This window comes from Carassius auratus, chromosome 1, assembly GCF_003368295.1.
Source record: "Carassius auratus strain Wakin chromosome 1, ASM336829v1, whole genome shotgun sequence".
Lineage (NCBI taxonomy): Eukaryota > Metazoa > Chordata > Actinopteri > Cypriniformes > Cyprinidae > Carassius > Carassius auratus.
The window spans coordinates 9,585,724-9,609,479 of NC_039243.1; the positions used below are offsets into that span (position 1 = coordinate 9,585,724).

Sequence of the window (23,756 nt, forward strand, 5' to 3'; positions counted from 1 at the left end):
ATTATTTTCCTTCGTAGTAAGAATTCACAAAAAGTTTGCCCGACACACCAAAAACAAAAGTGGAGATGCCGGGGATTGAACCCGGGGCCTCATACATGCAAAGCATGCGCTCTACCACTGAGCTACATCCCCACTGATTCCATAGGCAGGAAAAAGCGTTCATGAACATTCTCTTGCATGACGCGATTAACGTTGTAACATGACATATTATTCTATATATTCTATCTAATGTCGCTTATAGGGTAACATTAAATATGTTAACATTAAACCATTTTTTTATAACGACCCCCCCCCCCCCAAAAAAAAGTTTTGTTTACGTGGAAAAAAAATATTCAGAGAGCGGCATGTTTTTGCATGTTTCTAAACACGCCATCTAACGTTCATATGCAAGTACATCACCAGTAAATTTGTCCTTTTTTACTGTTATTTATTTACTGCAATAATTTTTTTCTGTTACTCACAGTTGACAAAATTACACACAGTACCTGAATAGAACAGAAAAAGGGCACGAGAGTGACTGAAATAGATTTTTAATATTTCAAATGTAAACACATACATTGTAACAGAAAATAATGGCCACGGTGGGACATCTAAAATGATCTATAAACCTTTTGTTAAACACAAAATGTCCTGTTTGTGAATTGTGAATGTCAAGTCCAGTTTAACATTATAAAGTGCTTCAGTTTTGGACCAAAGACAATACTTGTTTTTTCTTGTTCTTCTTACATGTCATTCAGATGTGCAGCAGGGATTGTTGCTTAATTTTTAAAAGGGGGTGTCTGACTATAAAACACCTTGTGATAAAAAATTAACTCAATCGGTAGCACCTCGTTGTTTTTGGTCACTTTACACTGTAGGCGAAGAACAACGGTGCCTTTGTTTGAGATCATAAAAGTGGTATAATAAACTAAACAGGCATTTAGTATAATCTCATCTTGAGATATGACCTCCTGTACCAGAGGGCTGCATGTCATAGGAAAAAACTGTAGCTGTCATCTCTCAAGGCCTTACTGTACGATGAAAGTCTTTTCAAATTGCACAGTGTAGACAACAACAACAACAACAACAACCAAATGTAACATTTAGTAGCCCGCTGAGAGCCACTATCATAAAACCCAACAATGATTTAAAACCACTTGATCTGGTTTGGCACGGAAATGATTTGTTTCTGTACAGTTTCACACAATATGAACTCGCCCACCAACCAACATCTGCTGAAACCCACGCAGAAATACTTCAGGATAACAAAGCTAGAACATGCTTGAGCTTACAATGGCGTCCTAAACATGGCATCCATGTAAAGCATGCAATTAACTTCTAAAGTCATCCGCTCCGTCTTCACAGTAGCTGTAAATATCACTGAAGCTTTGATAACGGTGTGTGCTCCACGCTTTGTGTCCATTAGCGGAGTGTTGTTTCAAGGCACATCACTTTCAAACACTTGACAATAACAACTGTGAAACATTGCACGTCATTGCATCAAAATATCATTTGAGTATAGTTTTAAAATGCATATCTAAAAAAGTAAAGTAGCTGCTGAAATGCAAAGTTTGAAGCCTGTGCTAAATGAGGAGATGAACTTTGGCCCTGAATTCGACATCTCATTGGCAGTATCTGAATGATATTTTCGCAGACGTCTTGTCAATCAAACATTCACTGCTAGTGGAGCGAACAGCTTCAAGTTTCCTCGCGTTCACTGCGACGGAGCGACAAGCACCAGGCTCGGCCTCTCTGTCATCGGTGTTTGTTTTCTTTCTTTTTTGCATTGATTTGCATTGTTTGTTTCAGTAGTGTGTTTCAGGTCCAGCACCCTCTTATGGGCGCAAAGACACACAGCTGAAAAATTGAACAAAAAACTAAAGAGTAGTACAAAAAAATGCCATATTAGTCCCATGAAGGTGGATTGTTGTATCCATTGATTGGCGGATCACACCACCGTCTCTTTGGCCTTCTCGTCTACGAGGAAGGTGTTCAGGTGAGAAATGTCCACAACGGCATCATTTTTATTAATGGCAATGTCTTTTAAGTGGTCCTCGTCACTTTGGTCCTTGGCAAAATTGAAAAATACCTGAAATGAACAGACGAACAAATGTAAGACTCAACTAATGGAATTTACATAGTTTTGAAATCTTATTTCTAATTTTGAATTTTTGTTTGCCCTTTTCAAGCAAAATTCTAGTTGTTGTTTTTGTTCTTTCTTCCATTTGTTTTAGTTTTTTCATTTAGACAAACACTTAAAAGTTGGGAGTCAATGCTCACCAAGCATTTTATGAGTTTATTTGATCAAAAATACAATAAAAACAGTAATATCTAGAATGCAATGCAATTTACAATTTTATTTTATTGTAGACTTTTGCTTATTTTTGTTGTTGCTTCATTTAATGTTTGCTTATTATAACAGCAATATTATTAAACATCACAATATTATTAAATGTTGCTTATTGTTGCTTATTATAAGAGTAATATAATGAAATATTGAAATATTATTATAATTTAAAATAACTGAAATTTATAACAGCTGTTTTTTTCCTTATGTAATTTTTTGCTGATTTATTTTCTATTTATTATAACAGTAATATAAAAATATTGAAATATTATTACAATTTAAATTAACTTGTAAATTGTTTTCTATTTTAATATATTTTTAAATGCAATTTATTCCTGCGAATCAAAGCTGAATTTCCAGCTCCAGTCTTCAGTGTCACATGACTCTTCAGAAATCATTTCTGATTATTATCAATGTTGAAAACAGCTGTGTTGCTTCATATTTCTGTGTAAACCATAATACTTGCTTTATTCAGGATTTTTTTTATGAATAGAAAGTTCTAAAGAGCAGCATCTATTTGAAATAGAAAACTTTTTTTAACATTATAGTTGTCTTTACAGGCACTTTTGATCAATTTAATGTGTGCTTGGGGGGGAAAAAAAGTTTCGATTTCATAAAAAAAAACTAAAAAAACATGCAAAGCAGTGTGCAGCAGATTTTGCAATATTTGTGTGTTTTCTGACTCCAAAAATTACTTTTAGCAAACTGTTGCACTTTTAAATCTGAATGACACTGAATCTGCTCTTACTTGGTCTAAAGTGGTCTGTGAGATGGAGTAGTCCTCGATGTGGAGCTGCTCTTTGTTCTTGGAGAGGATGTTGAAGATGCGGGCGAGGGATGTCAGCGACGAGGGCAGCTGGTACTGCAGCATGTTCCTGTGCTTCTCCTTCAGCGTGCTGCCCGGCAGCTCCTTCTCGATGAACTCCATCACCGGCTCCAGCTGCGGATCAGCCCCCGCCACCCGCAGGATGATGGTGTACCCGTCACCGAACCTGGAACAGCCACAGCAAAAGGGTTCAACGAACTGATTCAAAAGAGTCGATTCTCTGGAATGATCCCAAATCCTGATGTGTAACCTCTTACTTGTTCTTTAAGTGCTGCACACTGCCCAGACAGCGGAACCTGCCGTTCACCATGATGGCCATACGAGTGCAGAGCGCCTCACACTCCTCCATACTGCAGAAAAACCCAGCAAAGTCATGCAAAGAAGTCAAGAATAAACAAGAATAAAGCACACTGACTGAGGCTCTCTCACCTGTGTGAGGTCAGGACGACCGAGCGTCCCTCTTTAATGATGCTGAGGATGCAGTTCCACAGGGCCCGCCGGGCTTTGGGGTCCATCCCAGTGGTGGGTTCGTCCTGTAACCACAACAACAGCCAGGTTAACCATCGCCCACAAATTCAGCAGGAAACACAAGCAGAACACCATAAAGAGCAGGAAGAGCGTCATCATGTGCCTCCACTCTGACTCATATATATATATATTTTTTTGTTGTTGCTTTTAATATATGGATTTCATTTATTTTGCTTGACTTTGATAACTATGCATAATTGTATAGTTGCATTTGTATTTTATAATGCATTTGCAATTTATTATTTACATGTAGTGTTGTTTTTCCCTGCTCTCCATACCAATCAATACAAACCTGCGATGTAATTTTTGGATTATGATTGATGAAATGATCATAAAGTTAGATGCACACTCACCAAGAACACCACTGGCGGTCCTCCGATGAGTGCCATAGCGGTGGAGAGCTTCCTCATGTTTCCCCCGCTGTAGCTTCCTGCTGCTTTGTCTACGTACTTCATCAGGCCTAGTTTACGAATGCCCCAATCTGCCACCTGCGACCAACAAGCAACCGATCAGATCCCTCGATAACCAGCGGCGACATTAGTAGCCAGACGTTCCCTAAAGGCAGCTAAAAACTGACCTCGCACACTTCCTTCTCTGGGATGCCCCGCAGAATGGCGTAAAACTCCAGATGTTCTCGACCAGTCAGCAGATCACTGATGGCGTCAAACTGCGGACAGTAGCCCATATTCTGATGCACTTCATCGATCTCCGTCAGCACGCTGCAGTAAACAAGCCAAGAGTTTGGTACTGTTATTAAAAGGGTCATGACACACTCATGTTATGTAAGGGCACACAATGTGAGCATTGTTTTTTAGGGTTGCACTAACATACCAATGACGTATAAGTCACAAAAACCCCTGTGTTTAAAGCATTACTGTTTTAATTTGTGTACCTCTTTCCTGCCAAGTAGGCCTCTCCGCTAGTGACAACAGAATCTCCTGTCAGCATTTTGAAGGTGCTTGTCTTTCCAGCTCCGTTCACGCCGAGCAGCCCAAAACACTGACGAAAGAACATGATATTATCAAAACCATAATCAGCATCTGTTTATTCAGATCATGTACAAGACCAGGCTAAACTAAACAAATGAAACAAATAAACTGATCTCACCTCTCCCGGTGGGATGCCCACACACAGTCTGTCTACAGCTGGCTTCTGCTTTCGCTTATAAACCTGCAGAATAAGACATATTATTATATAAATAATTATTATAACAGAACAACAACACTGAAATATATATATGTACACGCACACACACACACACACACACACACACACAATTACAAATGTATCTATTAATAAATATGAATTGTGTATATAGTTTATTATTGTTTATGGTTTATTTATTTAACATATACATATCATAAACTGTATGTGTATGGATTCTGCTATAACAAGTATATATATATATATATAGATAGATAGATACAGTAGGTATTTTTGACCACAGACCTTGGTGAGCTGTTTGAGCTCCAAGATATCAGTGTGTCCTCCTCCGCTTAAGATCCTCTGTCTCTCTCTGGCCACATCCTCGTCCTCCTCTCCGATCGCTGTCAGCTTAGTGCTGAACGGCCTAGTTTTACCAAAACAGATCATTTATTACATGCATTAAAAACACTTTTTACTCGAATTTAAAAAGGTTTTGCACTGTGAGGCATGAACGTATCATCACCTGGCCTTGATGCAGAAACGGTACTGGATAAGGACGGTGATGCAGAAGAATATCGCACCCTCTAAGGCCATGGCAAAGAGATTCTTGCCCACCATGTCCCACGCCAGAGGAGAGCGGAATCGGTTCTCACCTGAACAACATTCAGAAACAACAAGTCAGACCCAGAGACCATGCATAAATGATTTAAATGGCTGACTTAAAGACATAATAGTTTAACAAGCATAAAAATACACAGAACACTTAAATATGGGTTAAATATTTTTTAAATATATCAATAGTTTTCAATCAGAATTGAATTAGAATGTACATCACTAGGTTTTGGAAACAACCAAGGTCTACCGACTAAATTTTGCTTCACTCGGACCTGAAGTGGAAATTCTAAATGAACATTCTAAAAAGAACATTTCAATACAAAAGTTGTATTTGTGAGAATGGTACACACCAAATCTCTCCAGAGCTTCAGCCATAGCTTGGTTCTTCACCATGTCAATGAGTCCTCTGCCCAGACAGAAGTGAGGGAAGATCAGGAACACGTTCTTCAAGATGTCGTTGATGCCACCAATCTCCTGGAAAACAGTGAGGAGAAACAGCCACAGTTCATTTAGGGGTTGTTTTGAGTTAGATTACATTATTAATAATCAAGCACAGCTGTGAAACATGAACTTACGTTGCTGCCGAAAAGCTCCAGGACAAATGTGGACACGCTACCATTTATTCCAATGAGGATGTTCACGCTGGTCAAAACCACATACGCTGTACTGGGAATCTTAAAGAAGAATGATGCTGGGTACATCAGGGGTGTTATGGACCACCTAGATGGACACAAACAAATGCACATTCATATTAGTGACATATTTTTGGAGATATCATACAAGTAGTCTATCAAAATCTGCTAAAGATTGGGGTCGGTTCGATTTATTTATGTTTTCATATGAAGCCTACTAAGCTTGGCAAGGCTGCATCAAAAACAGAGTAAAAAAAGTAAATATTGCAAAATAGTGTTACTGCTTAAAAAAACTGTTTTCTATTGTAATATAAGTTCAAATGTAATTTATTCCTGTGATGCAAATCTGAATTTTCTGAAAGTGTTACATGATCCATCTATTATGCTGATTTGCTGCTGAAGAAACATTGATTATTAAAAAATAAATAAATTGGGAAACCATGCTACTTTTTTTTCAGGATTTTAATGTTTAGAAAGTTCAAAGGACAATTTTTTGTAACATTATAAATGGCTTTTCTGACACGTGTGATCAATCCAATGCAACCTTGCTGAATAAAAGTAATCATTTCTTCAAAGAAATAGAAAGAAAGCTTTCAAAGAAACCTTACTGACACAAACTTTTGAAAAGTAGTACCACATATTAAGGACCACAAGACAGATTTTTTGCCTCTTACCCATAGAGCAACAGCAGGAGGGCGAGAACAGGAAGATTGGTGGAGGACACGTAGGCCTCTTGCTGGAAACAGACGAAGATGATGATGACCAGGGTCGCTGGGACAATGTAGTTGCACTGAAGGAAAAACATGCATTCAGTCAAACAGCATTGGAACAGATACTAACACATTTAGAGTAAGAACATTTGACTTGATCCTCACCATGTCCCACACAAAGTTGGCCAGCCAGTAGAGTAAGGGCTGCACTCCACTGATGAACTGCATGTGTTTGGCTTTATTCACTCTCTCCTGGATGAGGAACACCACAAAGCTGGCCGGGACAAAGGACATGGCGAAGATGACGCAGATGGACACCAGCACGTCGACTGAGGTCGTCATTCTGGGAAGCAGATGGGGTCAAAGGTCAGAGATATCAAGACTGTGTGAGTAAATGTAGTGGAGTATGATCCGCGCTCCGGGTTACTTACAGTGCCACCTGTGAGAGCTGCTCTTTGGTGAGGTTGAGCGGATGGTTGAACGCTTTGATGCCGAATTTGGACCGATCCAGGCCGGGGGGCACATTAGCACGCAGGACGGCATTGTTCATGACATTGAGGAACCCTCCGATACTGTGCCAGCCCTTATTATTGAACCAGATCTGCAACAGGACACAGTCATGTCACTCTTCTTTCTTATTTTATATTAATATTTGTATATTTTTATAAATACAAAGATATTTAAAATATATATATTATACATGTATTTATTTATTTATTTATTTATTTTATGTAGTAGTAGTCCTTTATTATATATAATGCAAATATAAATACACATGCATATACAACTTACACTAACAGTTATTTATATAATGGCATCTTAAGTTTAGCTAATTTTATAATGGACAATAACTAAATCTGTGCATAAAAAGTAAATCTGCCAGTAAATCTATTGATGGATTAATTGCTCTAAGATATGTTTACAGAATCAAGCACTTGTAAGTCTTGTAAAGTCTTTATTTCACAACTCGTATAAAGCTTTCATCATGACTGTGACAAACATGACATGCACTGTATGTCTGTATGGTCAGCCAAATACATCCAGTCAGAATGCAGTGTACTCACCTTCACGTTGTTCTTGGTATCGAGACCCCGGATAAAAATCGACAGGCTGGCCAGAAAGCGGTCAGCTGCGGTTCCCTGCGGGTTGCAAAATTAAAAACGGGGTTTAAGGCCAGTAAATCTCAAACATTTGACCGGTAAATCTTAAACATCAAGTCATAAACGTAATGCAGGTGACATACCGCTTGAAGACTGAAGCGTTTACGAATGTGAGAGATGGCATCGGTGATCTCATCACCAGGGGGGAGGGCCTGTGAACTTCTCGCACCCAATGAGAATCCACCATACCTGTAAAACAGCCAATGAGAAAGAGATGTGAGGCCCAGCTCATCCAATGGATTATTATTACTTTCTTCATCATAACAGATCTGAACTGATAGGTATACCTGAATTCGTTGACCCAGAGCTTGTTCTTCAAGCTGAACACACAAAACAACACAACACACAGTTAAAGTGCTGTCATGAGAATTAAAAAGAAAAAAGGATTAACAAGCAAGCCTTTATTTCTGGATTGGCGTGACTCACCTTTTCCCAATAATCTGTGCATAGGTTTTGACCAAGTAGTCTGAAATGTTTTTGCCTGTCAGATTCTGCAAGGTTTCATTAACGGTGACTTTGATCTTAGGAAAATAAAAAGAGAAGTTCAGTGAACACAATGTCGTGCTGTCGTTGAAACATAATAATGTGATATGAAATAATGCTGTTATCGAAGTACAATATTTGGTGAATATGTTTACCTGAGGAGGTGGCAGACCACCTGCTCCTGGAGGACACTCCGGAAGCATCTTTTTCCTTTCTTCACAACTGCACTCACACACAGGCGATGGGTTTTCCATACTCCAGTTCCCTTTTAGGAATATGTCCCGAACGCTCTCAGGAACCTCTGGAACCATCCACTCTCCATCTTTAACCGCGCATGATTTGCTACTGCTCACACACACACAAAATATATATATCAATCTTCCAAATTTTTAACATCTTATTGGATCCTCAAATACATGGAACCCTGTTTCCACCACAAATAAATAAGCAATTGCAACATTTTATGTTGCAATTCAGAATTTTTTGCATAATATATAAAAATTGCGATTGCAAGTTATAGGGTTAGAATTGTGGGATATAAACTTCGAATTGCGAAAGTTTATATCTTGCAACTCTTTTTTTTTCTTTTTTCTTGCAATGCTGACTTCTTTTCTCAGAATTGTGAGATATCAATTGAGAGTTTTAAAATCCAATATTTTCTTAAACATGTGAGTTTATATCTCACAATTCAAAATTTATAACTCACAACTGCAGTTATGACTTCTCTTTTTTTCTCAGAATTGTGTCTTTATATCAAGCAATTCTAATAAATATTTTGAAATTCTGAGATAAAAAGTCATAATCGCAAGTCACAAGTACTTTTTTTTCTCATTCAGTGGCGGAAACAAGCTTCCATAAAAATCTATATCGATAACCTCTGTACATAAATTATTAATATTTAGAATTTACAACAGAGCAATCTGTGAAAAAGCTTTGAGGACTTACCCAGTGTTTTGCTCATCTTTGCATTGTTCGCTGTAAGCCGGATTGTCCATCAGAGCTTCGAGTAACTTGTTTGTGTGTCTGTCTTCAGGCGCATCATTGCTGTAGTGAAAAACCAATCATTAGACTCTCAAAGAATCATGGGAATGAAAGCGCAGGCTCAGGTGGGTGGAGGGTAGCGTGTACCTGACGAAGGAGAACTGCTCCCCATACATGCTGGGCTCCAGAGCGAGACTGGGATACTTTCCGAATGGAGGGACAATGAGACTGAACCCCAGAGCGATGCACACGAACACAGCGGGAAGCACAATCTGGAAATGTACATTTTCAAGGACATTACATTTAAGGAACTGCAAACATAGAAATGCTCTGTATAATATAATGGGAAGACCATACCTGAGCAAAGAAACCTTTCCGGGAGCGTCGGGCGTACAGGAAGCGTTTCCAGAGCAGAGCTACAAACTGCTGTCTCTTCAGACTCCAGCCCTTCACCTGGTACGAGCCTTTCCCATCAGCGCCGCCCAGCCAGTCCGTCTCACGAGATTCTGCAGGGGCACATGTCACCAAATATGAGAAACTAGTAAAACATTAAAATATTTACTATAATAGAAGATTTAAAATACTAAAATAACACAGACTCAAAAAAAAAAAATCTGAATGCACTGACATTAAAACTTCAACACATGAGATGATGGTTCAGATTTCAGAATATATCTATAGTAAGTGGGATGGATGAAGGATGTGTAAAGTAACTACCTGGATCACCTTCAGAGTCATTGAGGTCAAAGTCGTCTTCAGTGAAAGGCTTCAGGCAGCTCTGATGGTCACCGAAAGCATGTCTGCGGTTCCTGCGTGCGGGTATAATCCCATCTGATCCACGACAAAACCAGAGTAAGACACCACTGCTAAATGTTTACAGGAAACACTGACAGATGTGTTCGGTTTTACCTGATATCTCCACATCAACACCATTGTCCTCTGCCACCTTGAGGAAAATCTGCTCAAAACAATCAGAAGCACAAACCAGTTATATTGACGTTCTAGAACGAAATCAGCTGAATTCAGATGATTTCAATGATATATGTTACCTCCTCCAGGGTTGTGTCAGAGATGCCGTAGCTAGAAATGCCGAGGTCAGTGAGGCGGTCGTCGATCTCATGGAAGAGCTCCACAAACGCTCCGTCTTTGGCCGACTCGTAAGGCAGAACGTAAGTGATCTCGTGCCCGAGGTCTTCAACCAGTCTGGCTGTAGGAACGTGCTTGAAAATCACATTGGAGATCAGGGAGACATCTGGAACATGGAAAGAGTCGAGAAAACATTCAAAACGTGTGTATGACTAGAGCTCTGCTCCAAAACAAATGGGCTTGGAATAATATGGAGGTGAGCAAAGAATCATTTTTGGGTGAAGTTTATCTACTAGTTTTAAGTTTATTTATTTTAAACTAGTTTAAAGTTTATTAACTCTACATACATGTCAGTGTTATTTTAGTATTATTTATATATATATATATATATATATATATATATATATATATATATATATATATATATATATATATATATATATTTAAATTGGACTTTTTACATTTTTCTTTTTATTTTTAGATTCATTTTCAAATGTACTTTTATCATTTTTAATAGTTTTTTATTTTATTTTAGATTTTTTATTAGTTAATTTAATTAACTTAATTAAATATTTATAATTATTATAATTTATTTAGTTTTAAATACATTTGATTTCTTTTAGTTGGTAATTTTAGTGCTTCAGCTTAATCTCATTTCCGTTAGTTGCCAACATTTCAAACATTTCTAACATTCCTCATCGCATTATTTCTGATATTTATTTTTCCATGTAATATTTGGTCTTAATTTATCTTTATTTCATTTTAGTTTTAGTATTAGTTTTAATTTTAGTAAGCCCAGCGATTCAACTTAAACTTATTTCAGTTAGTTTCCCATGAACATTACTCATTTTTGCTTTCAGTTTAACATTTCGTTTTAATTTATTATTTCACTTTTAATCTTTGTCCAGATTTTATTTATTTGAGTTAATCATTTTAGTGATTCAACTGGTTGGTTAAAGTCTCCACCTAACATCTATACTAATTTTACATTATATTAGTCCAGCTTTATTTTAATTAAGAAAATAGTTCATAGCTAACGATAATAACCCAGCTATCTACCTATGGTGGCGGTTTCGCTTTCATGGTCGCTGCCCAATCCAGCATCAGAACTGCTCTCGGATACACTGTCCTCCTGCAGAGACAATGGAAATTACTAAATATGGCAGCAAGAAAACATAAGACTGAGTCAGTAATATCAATATAGAGATTACCATTCCCTTATAGGCACTATTAAACTTTAGTACCTTCTTGAGACTTCCTTTGGAGTAGGAGACGGTGCTGCTGGAGGTGCGGCAGGAGCTGGCCGAGAGATCGAAGTCCTTCTTCACCAGCGTCAGGTAGTATCCCGTCCCCAGCTGGGTCTTGAGGAACAGAGAGGAGCCCACACAGCACAGCTTCCCGTGGGAGATGATAGCAATGCGATCGCCCAGGATATCAGCTTCATCCATGTGGTGGGTGGAGAGGATGATGGTGCGTCCTGAAGGTAAAACCATACGGTTTAATAATCGTTTCAGGAAGACCGACGCGACGGTGTGCGCTAAAACAGAGTCTGCTTACCCTGACGATACTTCAGCAGTAGGTCCCAGATTCCCCGGCGAGCGTAAGGATCGACTCCAGCTGTGGGCTCATCCAGGATCACGACCTTTGACCCTCCAACAAACGCCAGCGCTACTGATAACTTCCTCTGCATTCCTCCTGTAAGGATCATAGAGACGGTTTCATTCTAGTCATTTCATACCACAATATAGTTATTTTTGCTGGAAAATCTGCAAAAAAATGGTTCATAGACTACTGTGCAAAAAATAAGGATGCATTAAATTGATCAAGAGTAACAGTAAAGGCATTTGTAATTTAACAAAAAGAATTATTTTTGAATTAAATGCAGTTTTTTCAACTTTCTATTCATCAAAGAATCCTGAAGAAATGAACCGCAGAGATATTTATCAGCACAGCTGTTTTCATCTATAATACTCAGAAATGTCTCAGCTTATTAGACTGATTTCTGAAGGATCGTGTGACACTGAAGACTGGAGGAATGTAAACTGTCATTTAAAATTGTAATAATATTTCATACCTGAGAGCTGGCTGGTTCGAGATTTGCGTTTATGAGGCAGGCCGAGGTCCATCACGATCTGCTCCATCTCTGATTTCACCTTCTCCTCAGACAAACCCTTCAGACGTGCGTAAAACCAGATGTGCTCCTCCACGGTGAGCCTAGAGTACACGGACGAGGACATTAGATTCAGAGCATACGCAAAAAACTGAGCTTGTGAAATCTGATTCTGGTGGAAGCGTACATGCTAAACAGGACGTTGTGCTGCGGACACATGCCCAGGTTTTGACGAATAGTGTTCAGATTGGTGCGGATGTCTTTGCCCTGGATGTAAGCGGTGCCCGAGGTGGGAGGAAACAGGCCAGTGAGGATAGACCTAAGAAAGCCAGAAATATTGAGCTTATCTTATTACATTATCACAGTGTTAACATCAGATATAAAAAGACCTGCGTTGTCTTACATGGTTGTGGTTTTCCCAGCACCGTTGTGCCCCAGGAAGGAGGTGATCTGACCCTCATAAAAACCCAGCGTCAAATCGTCCACCGCTAGTTTGCCGTTGCTGTAAACCTTCACCAGGTTCTCGATGTAAACACCTGGTTCCAGATGGGCTGGTTCTTCTTCAATGCATACAGCTAAAAAAAAAAATCATTCAAAGTCTTTACACTGTCCAGTAGCGTAAAAAATAGCTTTTTTAGGAAATTACGTTTTGCATGGTCAATACAGTATGCTTTAAAGCTGCAGTAGGTAACTTTTGTAAAAATATATTTTTTACATATTTGTTAAACCTGTCATTATGTCCTGACAGTAGAATATGAGACAGATAATCTGTGAAAAAATCAAGCTCCTCTGGCTCCTCCCAGTGTCCTATTGCCATTTGCAGAAATCCATCGCTCCCGGTAAAAAACCACCAATCAGAGCTGTGGTCCGTAACTTTGTTTGTGTTCAAAATGTGTTCAAAATGTATATAATAAGCGAGTACACCATGAATCCATTTTCCAAACCGTGTTTTTAGCTTGTCCTGAATCACTAGGGTGCACCTATAATAAGTGTTTATATTCGGACTATTTTAGATTGCTTCGGGGGTACCGCGGCGGATTAACCCAGTACCTTTGTGATTCTTCATAGACATAAACAGAGAGAAGTAGTTCCGGCTACGATGTTCTTCCGCAAGACGCAAGCAGTTCTGTTTATTAACCGCTAGAGCATCAAAAGTTACCTACCGCAGCTTTAATGTAATAAATATATTAAATTATCTAAATGCTCTTTTTGGTTTTGTTTCTTAGACGTTGCATACCTTCAGCATTTTCTTTCTTGTTGGTCGGCATTGATGAAATCCCCCCACATTTCTCTCCGCACCAGTATGACTTGGTGAAAGGGAAATACCAGGGTCGTGGGATGCCATATTGACCTGTGAGAAGTTTTTACACCATGAGAAACTTCCCAAAGCCTTGGCAATTACACCTTTTCAAAAGCCACTTACCTGGAAACACAGCTTCAATGTACCAGGTCATGAGGGCGTACAGTACAGAATCGAAGAGCATGAGCGAGATGGATGTGGTGAGACTGTAGCTGTCCTCCTGCATGGGGCTGGACAGCAGGTTACTCCACTGGATGCCCACTCCCTGCTCCTCGAACAGAGCAAAGTACTCGCAGCCGAAGCCGAACGCCACCGGAGACAAGAGGCTCTGAGGAAAGACAGACAGAGGCGTTCAATACACGATGGGAAACATCCAGAAATAGCAAAGGTCAGGGGTGTAAACATGTTAAAATGTAAAAAAAAACATTTTTTAAATAAGATGGAAATAAATAATACAAATAGTAAATAGTAAAAGTAAAACTAAATAGATTAAAATAAATGAATACAAATTTTAATTTAACAAAAAAAAGATAAATAAATGCATAAAAAAAGATAAAAAAAATGTAAATTAAAATAATGAGATTAAAATAATAAATTAATATTACTTTATGATAAATGAATAGAAATTTGGATAAAATAAAAACAATAGCTAGAAAATAAAACAAATTATTACAATAATAAAAATAAATGTAAATAAATACATTGAATCAAATAAATATGCAAAAAAGATCAATATAATTTCTTTTTAATTTTGATTTAATAAATCAATCAATAAATAACACACCTACGGTACTACAATTAGTACAAAATATTAATAATCAACACGTCTTTATACTCTAAACATTTCACAAATAAACTGGGTCAGTGCTTCACACAAGGATGAACATATTTGGTGGTACAATGCATCTAAAAGACTGAAGACCCTGGCTCTTAGTCATTGCAAAAGGCAATGCAATTAACATTTACAGATAACATTCACACTCACCACTACTACTTTGGCGCCAAAGCCGATGTAATCCTGCCAGGCCACGCACAGCACATAGGGAAGATAGAGGGTGAAATATATGATGCCCCCGCAGGCCGCGGCGAGGTTAGCGCGGGAGAAGAGCGTGCTGATCAAGAAACACTGCATGATGGTCACCACCGCAAACGAGGCCAGGAACAAGTAGACTACACCAGGATCACTGTACGGCAAGAGATTCCCCATCTGAACAAAACATGAGAAACAGAACCAGGTTAAATTGTTCTTAGGCTTATATTATAACACCAGTTTGTGGCAATACGTACCTTCAGGATGAGCACCAGCAGGGCGGCGCTGATGAGCAGTGGGATCAGACTACTGATGAACCAGCTCAGCCACAAGGTGCCATTATCCAGACCCATAATCCTCATAGTCTCCTTGAGCCGGGCTTCCTTCTCGTACACCACACCCTTAATGATGATGGCCACCGAGTACATCCAGGCCAGAGTCATGAACAGAGGCATGGAGCGGCTCATTACCCGCAGGAAACTAGGGCAGAGCAGACAGGATGGGTTAGACCTTCAGCATCAAGATAAACAACGGCTCTTTAGCGTGTCTGTTGCAAAAGATATCTAGATAAGATACCTAGTTTTGGGCAAAAACAACATCATGTGTAGCTCATAATTTCATAATGCACTGAAATAAGCTCAATGTAGTTAATAATTAAGCATTTTGCCCAGTATGTGTTTGTATGCTTATTATAACATCACATTCTTAGCTTGGCAACAAGCGAATGCCAAACTGTACTGAAATCAATCAAACAGCACATCAAATTTACTTCAGCTGGTATAAGATAACTTAGTAGTCAGCGGACTTTAAATGCATTAGACCAGGAGTTTTCAAACTGGGGTCTGTAAGGGATTGCTAGGGACATTTTTAAAGAAAAACAGCACAAAATAATAATAATAATAATAATAATAATAGTAATAATAAAACTAAATAAAGTAAAAAAAAGATAAATAAATATTTTTAAACTTTAAATTAAAATATAAAATGGACAGACTTGAAATTAAATAAATAAACAAATAAATAACAATTTGAGTAAAATAAATAAATATTATAATAAATGAAAATTAGATTAAGTAAAATGTATTTTAAAAAAATCTCATTTAAATAAATAAACATAATAAATAAATGCTACAAATTAGACTTAATAAATAAATGAATACATTTTGATTTAAATAAATGCATAATACATCTGACAATACCATTGTGAGCAGGGACAAAAACCCATAATTGAATATAATAGTAAATACATACTTTACAAATAACATTTTAAACATACTTATAATTAAAAAAATTCACATAATTTGAAAATATACATTAATATATTTAGCTGCATTTTTAGTATTTAAAATTAAATTAAATTAAATTAAATTAAATTAAATTAAATTAAATTAAATTAAATTAAATTAAATTAAATTAAATTAAATTAAATTAAATTATTGCATTTAGCAGACGCTTTTATGCAAAGCGACTTACAGTGCATTCAGGCTATCAATTTTTACATTATCATTTTAGGATGGGGATACCTTGTACAAGATCGATCATATTTGGGAATCTGAAAAGATTGAAAACCCTTGCAGAAGATAGCAATGCAGCTCAACACAGAGCTTAATTGTACTGATTTTATTTTGTATGAAACAGTGAATGCGACCTGATCATGAATGTACAGAATTTAATTCAGTTTAAAGAGTGAAGGATGCTGTTTCTTACATGTCGTCCACATAGCAGGGATAAGGCATCTGCTGGATGTAAACTCCGGTTTTCTCCTTGCTGCCGGTCAGAGCTCGTATGATCCCGTGTTCAATCACGTCCTGCAGGTAGGAGAATCCACCCCAAATATAGCGCAGGTCTTCAAACGGGTCCGCTCGAGGACCGGGATCCCAGTACCTACAGAAAAACACAATCATCAGCTCTCAAAGACTTCGGCTGAAATTCTGTTCCTTTTCTCTAGAAACATAAATCTGTAGCAGAATTATAAAAACATGTCTCCTACCCATCCTTGATCTTGTTGGTGCGCTCCACATTATCAATGTCCATGCGGATCTTGTAGTTGACGTTAGGCGGCAGGTCAGACGTGTTGGCCTGCATGTCAGGAAACACTATCCCAGCCCAAAACTTGCGGTCATCCAGCAGACGCATGGACTTGTTAACCAGTCGCTCCTCATTAGCCACAGGCTCCAACTTATCCAAGTTCACACACTTCAGGGGAGGAAAATAAAGAGGTTGACTCAGTGATGTAATTCTGAAAAACTGGGGCGATTTACATGATTATTTAATGTTCAGCTGACATTGGATTGGCATGACTGACCTTGGTGGTTTGCTTTTTGATTGAAGCATTAACTGATTTGTTACTGGAGAACATTTAGTGGAGAACTGAGAAGTGTTTTTTTTTTTTTTAGTAAGACATGAACTGAAATCAAACTCTGTTTTCCTAGAACCATTTATTCGATTAGCAGATATCATAAGATGCCCAAATAACACTGTTTATTTCAGTTGACTAGACACTATCAATCAAGCAATGAACAGGTCAATGAGACCAAGCCAATGTGTTCACCTTAAGGTCAACATCAGAACGTCCTGTATGGGTCTTGGTTTGTGTGTATACATGCATACCTCCATGAACCGAGAGATGGTTTGGATGGCCTGATCCGTCTCATTGAACACTTCCCTCCATGTGTACGCTGACCCATGGGGACGCGTGTCCTCTGGAGACTTGGACAGAAAGCTGGACACATCCTCCACACGCCAGTCTGTCCCGCTCAGCTTGGCGTTAAAGAAGCGAGCACTGGCATTGTTCTGGAGAAGGGTCTGTTTAGGAGAAGTATTGACAAAACTATGTTATCATAAATTTAAAAAACAAAGCATATATATATATATATATATATATATATATATATATATATATATATATATATATATATATATATATATATATATATATATATATATATAAACATATATTGTTTATTCATTTATTTATGTATTTATTAATTTTTTTAAGAATTCTGGTACTATAAATTAGTGCATCAACAAATGCAAACACACACACACACACACACACACTTATATATATAATATTACACACATACCCAAGTGTACTTTATAAAGTGAAAAAATAATAGTAAAAAAGATGTCTAAAATATTATTTCAAAAAAATTTATTTAGTATCAAAACAAATTAGGATTTATTGTACTGTACTGTTAGACGATTATTTCTTTACTTATTTTAATGCCATTTTTATTAATTTTTTATTAAAATGTATTTCCTGTAACAAAACAATATTAACAAAAAGATGATATCAGACACTCATACATGTATACTTTATACTGTTAAAAACTACTATTATAAAGATATATAATTAAATATCAAAAATATTATTTGTAAACAAAAAAAAAAAACATAATTTTTTTCTATCCCTGCTAAGTTAAGTGATTAAATTTTTTTCCTACTCATTATTTTATTTTACTGTAAAATTATTATTCATTTATTTCTATTTTAATGTAATTTTTTTTGTTTAATGTTTTTTTTTTTTCAGCACGACCTTGCATGAGTCAAGCACATAGCAATGTGACAAGTAGTTACACATTTTGTGCCTATGTCAAGAAAACACCTAACGTAATGCAATTTTTCATAAGAATTCTCCAAAGATATGAAGCTCTCCAGTAATAAGTGTGCATCCTGCAGATCCCCACACGTTGTGTGCCATGTGAGCTCAGAAGTGAGGGTAGAGTGCAGTATGGCTAATGTCCAAAAGGTGGCAGTGTCAAGTTCACCATTTTAGCTTCTAGTAGCACAAAATCATGTGCTCGGGGGTGACTTACAGGAACAGTGTCTTTTGTTTTAGGAAGGTTATTTGCTTTCAGAAAGATGTGTGTGTGTCTGTGTGTGTGTGTGCGCGTGCGTGCGTGTGTGTGTGTGTGTGACGTACCCGAACGAGGTCCATCTCCTCACTGTTCTCCATAAAGTCCCAGATTTTAGGTCTCATCTCTTCCCACATGCCGCCGAGATCCCTAAGCACGCCGAACTCCTGAAACGTCTTATTAACCTGAGAGAAACAGAGAGACAGTTTGATACTCCTCTAGATCCAGGTCCACTGCTAGAGATGGCTGAACGGACAACTTCACAATTAAAAACAAAACAGTAATAATACAGAAAGAGTTTGTGTGTACAAATCTTTGACTCACAGAAACCTGCTCAACACTAGTTTAGCATTATTAGTTTATTATTGCTCATTAGCGTCTGCTGACCTCTTGTATGATCCTCTGGGTGGCAGGGGTGTCTGGGGTGTACAGGATCTTCCCCATGAGCAGCGGCTTCAGAGCCCTCCAGATCATGCGGGATATGGGACTCGACTCCAGGCCCTTCATCATGCTGTTGCAGTAGGGCGCTAAAGAAAAGAAGTTAGCAGGGTATGGGAAATATTTAGCATTTTCAAGTAAGGGAAAAGAGAGAAATACAGCTTCTCTTACTGGAGGAGTTGTCGTAGACGGAGACGGGCTCGCTGTCGCTGTCATTGCCGTAGTTCCCGAACAGGGCCTTGTAGTTGTTGTCCTCGTACCAGTTGAGGGACTTGATCTTCAGGCCTCCGCCCTCCGGGTGACCGCAGACGATGCGGGACACGGCCTGATACATGTGCTTGGGGGACTGCGTGCTGTTGCCCGTCAGGTACTGGATCTCGTTGCGCATGTCCCGCCAGCTCTTCATACTCACAAGCTGAGAAATAGTAGGAGAAATAAAAAATTGGTCCTTGATTTTCAATATAAGTCATTCAAAAGTCTGGTGTTGGTAAGATTTTTAGCTGCATTTATTTGATAAATTTTTTTTTATATTATGAAATATTATTACCATTTAAAGCTAGCTGTTTTCTATTATAATATATTGTAAAGTGTAATTTATTCCTGTAATATTAAAGCTGTATTTTCAGCATCATTACTCCAGTCTTCAGTGTCACACGATCCTTCAGAAATAACTCTAATGCTTTGCTGCTCAAGAAACATTGTTTCATGCATCATACAACGTATACATTAACAATAAATATCAATTTCTTCATGTAGAAAATATTTACTTCTGAAACCCAGTTGTCTTTTATATGAAAATTATAGATTTGAAAAAGAAAAACATTGAAAATGTGACAAGGCATGGGAGAAGCATGAGCGAAGAACCTAAAAGATCATCAAATGTCACAAAACATTTGCTTATGCTAATGAATTGCTTGAAACTGTTTGTCTGATGTTGAGAAAAGCACATTTAAACATCCCAGCACCCTGGATTGTGTTTATTCAGTTCTCTCAATGTACGTCATTCATTGTTAGAGCTGCTTCAGGAAAGAGTGAAACACACTATCCGTTACATGATCTTGTTTGAAAGTAACCTCCATGTCTTAATGTGTGCCTGCCTGCATTTGGACATTATACCTCTATTACGTGTCAGAGGGAGTCATTATTAAGTGCTGTCACTGTCAGCTGAAGGGTGTTAACGATGCTGACTAAACACCAAACATAATAATAATAATACAGAAACATGCTCATTTCTCCTGGATGTCTCAATAGTTCAGTCATTGTTCTTTATTTTTCTTATGTTATGATTTCCTCACACTTGCGTCATATGATATATACAGTTGTTTTAATGTGAAACACAAAAATACATATTTGCACATATTTCACCATTTCTAAAACCATACAGCAGCTTTGTGTGAGGAACAGACTCAATGGAAGTTGATAATCGTCTCATTTGCATTCACTTTCATTGAATAAAGACTTTCAGTCAGTTCCTCACATGACACTATCTTATGACTTACAGTATAGCGCATGGACCACAGTAATGACGTGAGGGTTAGTAAATAATAATGATATAATAATGTATAACCTAGCAAAAGTATAAAAATAGAAGATGAAAGTAAGTGACTTCAGGGTTATCCGGTAAATGGAGGGGAAGGAATAGGAGTTTCTGAAAACTGTATCTTGTAATACTTGCTCGACAGCAAGAACAGAGGAGCTGCTGTGACACGCTCACGAGGTTACTATCGGTCATTCACCTGATGAAAGAGACCTCAAGAGCACAACAGACGCCCATAACCTACTTTCTGATATTAATAGATGCATAGTGGGCTAAGAGAAATTATATTATGATGATAATGAGAGCTTTGAGTTTTCATTATTTGAGATAAATGGATGGCTTTACGTGGTGTTACATTAGCATTTGCGTGAATGGGTTATAGTCGGTCAGGTTTGTAAAAGATGAGTCAATATGATTCACAGGACTGAAAAAAAGTTTGGTCATGTGCAATTCCCAAAATCCCCATCAACACATCTGAGAAGCAAACAAAGAATTTTTCTGCCAAATTAATTTTCATATCAATTTCCATTCGCTTCAACAGTGAGTGAACACAGCCAAAAGGGATCGTTAAAAAATATATTATTTATTATTATTATATCCATTATTCATATTCGTATTTATATTTTATTTAATATATTATTTGAAATAAATGTTTTTTTATCAAAATATTCTTATTTTCAAATAAAATTAATAAAGACTCAAATATACATTTAAAAAATTCAAAAATAATTTTAAAACTTTAACTTAATTTAAATGAAAACAGAAAATATATATCAAGAAAACGAATTCAAGATAGTAATAAAAGCTATTACAGTACAATACTAGAATAGCACCATCCTTTACTTCTGCAAAGCTATTGTGTATTTTTATGGGAAGAATGAGATCAGTTATTTCGCCCACATCTTCGAGGGGTCTCATTAGGGAAGGATTCGTCTGTACCCGCTCTTGTGCCTGTGATTGTTAGTCACAGAAGAGAGCTATTGTTATAGCTGTCTCCTTGTAAGCTATCGTGAGGTGTCTGAGAAAGCCCTGAAGGCAAGATAGACATGCAAACACGGCCGAGTAACTGGAGAAATAAAGCATGACCTGGAGTACCCTCTCTGCCGCTGGCTTCAGCGAGGGTTACTGGAGTTCAGCTTACATGTCTGCTGCACTTATGTGACAACAAAGAGGAACTAATGCCGGTCAGGGCAGCGTTGGTGGTGTTGACTCAGTTTCTGTTTCGAATGATAAAACCGGGAAGAGATTGCTTGTGAGACACATTCTCCATGAACAAATGTCCAGTGAGATGATGCGTGTCCCTGTTTCAATACTAAAAGCAAGCTATCTCACATTTGTTGAGGTCTGTGCTTTTGCCCACTGCTGGAAGGAACCGGGAGTCTTGTGAAGGGCCAAACTACTGCTGCTAACTCCCTTAACACTCAGGTTTGGTTTGTAAACGCTGGACACCAAAGACATGCGCGTGGTAACACTGAGTGTACGTGCTAAAATGTGAAGCGTCAGCTCTGTGGTTTTTCTAAGGGACACAGATGTGTGGGATGCTAACCGAAATAGCTATTTATTAACAGAACTTTCTGTCCCTTTAAGCACATCAAATGTCTGGTTATATGTAGATATCACTTTAAAAAAATGCTTAAAAGGGGATTTCACAGCGATGGTGTCGAAGAACCATTTTGGTTCCCCAAAAAACCTTTCAGTGAAGTTCTTAAATTAGCTTTTTTTTTTTCTTAGTGTAAAGTACATTTTAATAATCTATAGAACCCTTTTCTAAAACAATTTTTTATCCAACCTTTTGTAAAACCTTTTGTCCAATTCCATAAATTTGTAAGGTTCTTCATGAAACCATTGATGCCAGTAAAAAACCTTTATTTTTAAGAGTGTTGTGGCAGTGCAAAACGCTTAATGACTCTCTTTTGTCCCAAAGCACAAAATATAAGCATTTACAGGAATAGCATAATGCGACATTAGACATCTAAACTAATTATATATCACCATAATGATCATTTAAACACTCATTGATTCTTATTGCATTATACCAACACACGTTTTGGACTTGTTTTTAATCTGTTTTTGTGACTAATCTAGATCCACTGGTCTAATACGGCATAAGGACATTTGGGAAGCTGGGGGTGGGATTTCAACTCTTCACTCTGGTGTCTAGTTCAGTCCCTAAAAGCGGCATGAGAGATATTTTCGGGGGCTCTTACCTCCACCGCTAATGCTCCCAAACTCTCCAGGAGACTGTCTGTTGCTATGGACACATCTTGGATAATCTTTGGGTCGGACTTGACATCCTTCTGCACGACCAAAATATAAAAAAAGCCATTGTTAGCTTATCAAAGTAATCATACTGAACACATTTTAATGTCAAAATTACTGTAAAAATAGCAGCAGCGGTTGCCAAAAATGAACTTTCAAAACGTAATACTTTTTCCAGTATTATGGAATGCCTGTACATTTTAGAACTTATAGCCATATATTTGATTAAGTGATATAATGTTAATATAAAAAGGCACTTTAAGTACCAAACCAATTATTAATATTCAAAACAACCATATGTGAAATTTCATTAATTGGGACTTCTGGGCCAAGTCCTTTAAACATGGTAAAGTAACTTACAGTTAATCATTTAGCATGTTTTAACAGTAGCATTTTTAATTGTCTGTAAAAATGAAATGTTTTACAATGGAGGAAGATACACATTGGTGTTAACATGCATTAAGTCATAAACTATCAATAGAGCAATATAAATTAGTGTGCAAGCCACATACTCGAACTCTGGACTTTATTCTTGTGATTTAGGAAAAAATGTCAAAGCTCTCATTGTCCACTTGCTTTCATAACTAAATCGCAGCGCAAAGATAGCAGTGACCTGGTATCTTTGAAATCTCATTACTCAAAGACAAAGAAAACATTCATTCTAAAGCCAACATACACAAAGACATCAATATGTGAAGACTCTTGGCTGATGGCCATCTCCGTTCCCTTTTC

At 37.5% G+C, this 23,756-nt stretch overlaps 1 protein-coding gene across 4 annotated transcripts in view; it reads right to left on the minus strand.

Annotated features, from left to right (window-relative positions):
• Positions 1-513: 513 nt before the first annotated feature.
• abca1a (ATP-binding cassette, sub-family A (ABC1), member 1A) overlaps positions 514-23,756 on the minus strand; it is a 33,413-nt gene continuing 10,170 nt past the window's right edge. Inside the window, exons 8-50 of one of the 4 annotated variants that reach the window (XM_026232445.1) lie at positions 22,973-23,062; positions 19,400-19,643; positions 19,178-19,317; positions 18,859-18,975; positions 17,544-17,738; positions 16,924-17,129; positions 16,641-16,817; positions 15,191-15,413; positions 14,889-15,110; positions 14,027-14,231; positions 13,841-13,954; positions 13,007-13,178; positions 12,791-12,922; positions 12,568-12,707; positions 12,051-12,188; positions 11,738-11,970; positions 11,553-11,625; positions 10,457-10,659; positions 10,317-10,365; positions 10,134-10,238; positions 9,765-9,913; positions 9,555-9,679; positions 9,372-9,470; positions 8,582-8,771; positions 8,370-8,464; positions 8,231-8,263; positions 8,027-8,132; positions 7,848-7,922; positions 7,215-7,384; positions 6,949-7,126; positions 6,748-6,863; positions 6,017-6,161; positions 5,792-5,915; positions 5,350-5,479; positions 5,130-5,250; positions 4,788-4,850; positions 4,573-4,679; positions 4,258-4,399; positions 4,034-4,168; positions 3,582-3,685; positions 3,410-3,502; positions 3,075-3,318; positions 514-2,068 (exon numbers count right to left, since the gene is read on the minus strand). In XM_026232445.1, the coding sequence (XP_026088230.1) occupies positions 1,928-2,068; positions 3,075-3,318; positions 3,410-3,502; positions 3,582-3,685; positions 4,034-4,168; positions 4,258-4,399; positions 4,573-4,679; positions 4,788-4,850; positions 5,130-5,250; positions 5,350-5,479; positions 5,792-5,915; positions 6,017-6,161; positions 6,748-6,863; positions 6,949-7,126; positions 7,215-7,384; positions 7,848-7,922; positions 8,027-8,132; positions 8,231-8,263; positions 8,370-8,464; positions 8,582-8,771; positions 9,372-9,470; positions 9,555-9,679; positions 9,765-9,913; positions 10,134-10,238; positions 10,317-10,365; positions 10,457-10,659; positions 11,553-11,625; positions 11,738-11,970; positions 12,051-12,188; positions 12,568-12,707; positions 12,791-12,922; positions 13,007-13,178; positions 13,841-13,954; positions 14,027-14,231; positions 14,889-15,110; positions 15,191-15,413; positions 16,641-16,817; positions 16,924-17,129; positions 17,544-17,738; positions 18,859-18,975; positions 19,178-19,317; positions 19,400-19,643; positions 22,973-23,062 (6,063 nt within the window). In that variant the 3' untranslated portion in view covers positions 514-1,927. Of the gene's footprint in view, positions 2,069-3,074; positions 3,319-3,409; positions 3,503-3,581; positions 3,686-4,033; positions 4,169-4,257; positions 4,400-4,572; positions 4,680-4,787; positions 4,851-5,129; positions 5,251-5,349; positions 5,480-5,791; positions 5,916-6,016; positions 6,162-6,747; positions 6,864-6,948; positions 7,127-7,214; positions 7,385-7,847; positions 7,923-8,026; positions 8,133-8,230; positions 8,264-8,369; positions 8,465-8,581; positions 8,775-9,371; positions 9,471-9,554; positions 9,680-9,764; positions 9,914-10,124; positions 10,239-10,316; positions 10,366-10,456; positions 10,660-11,552; positions 11,626-11,737; positions 11,971-12,050; positions 12,189-12,567; positions 12,708-12,790; positions 12,923-13,006; positions 13,179-13,840; positions 13,955-14,026; positions 14,232-14,888; positions 15,111-15,190; positions 15,414-16,640; positions 16,818-16,923; positions 17,130-17,543; positions 17,739-18,858; positions 18,976-19,177; positions 19,318-19,399; positions 19,644-22,972; positions 23,063-23,756 lie in introns of all 4 variants that reach the window. The other 3 variants (XM_026232373.1, XM_026232211.1, XM_026232288.1) reach the window with 3 other exon arrangements.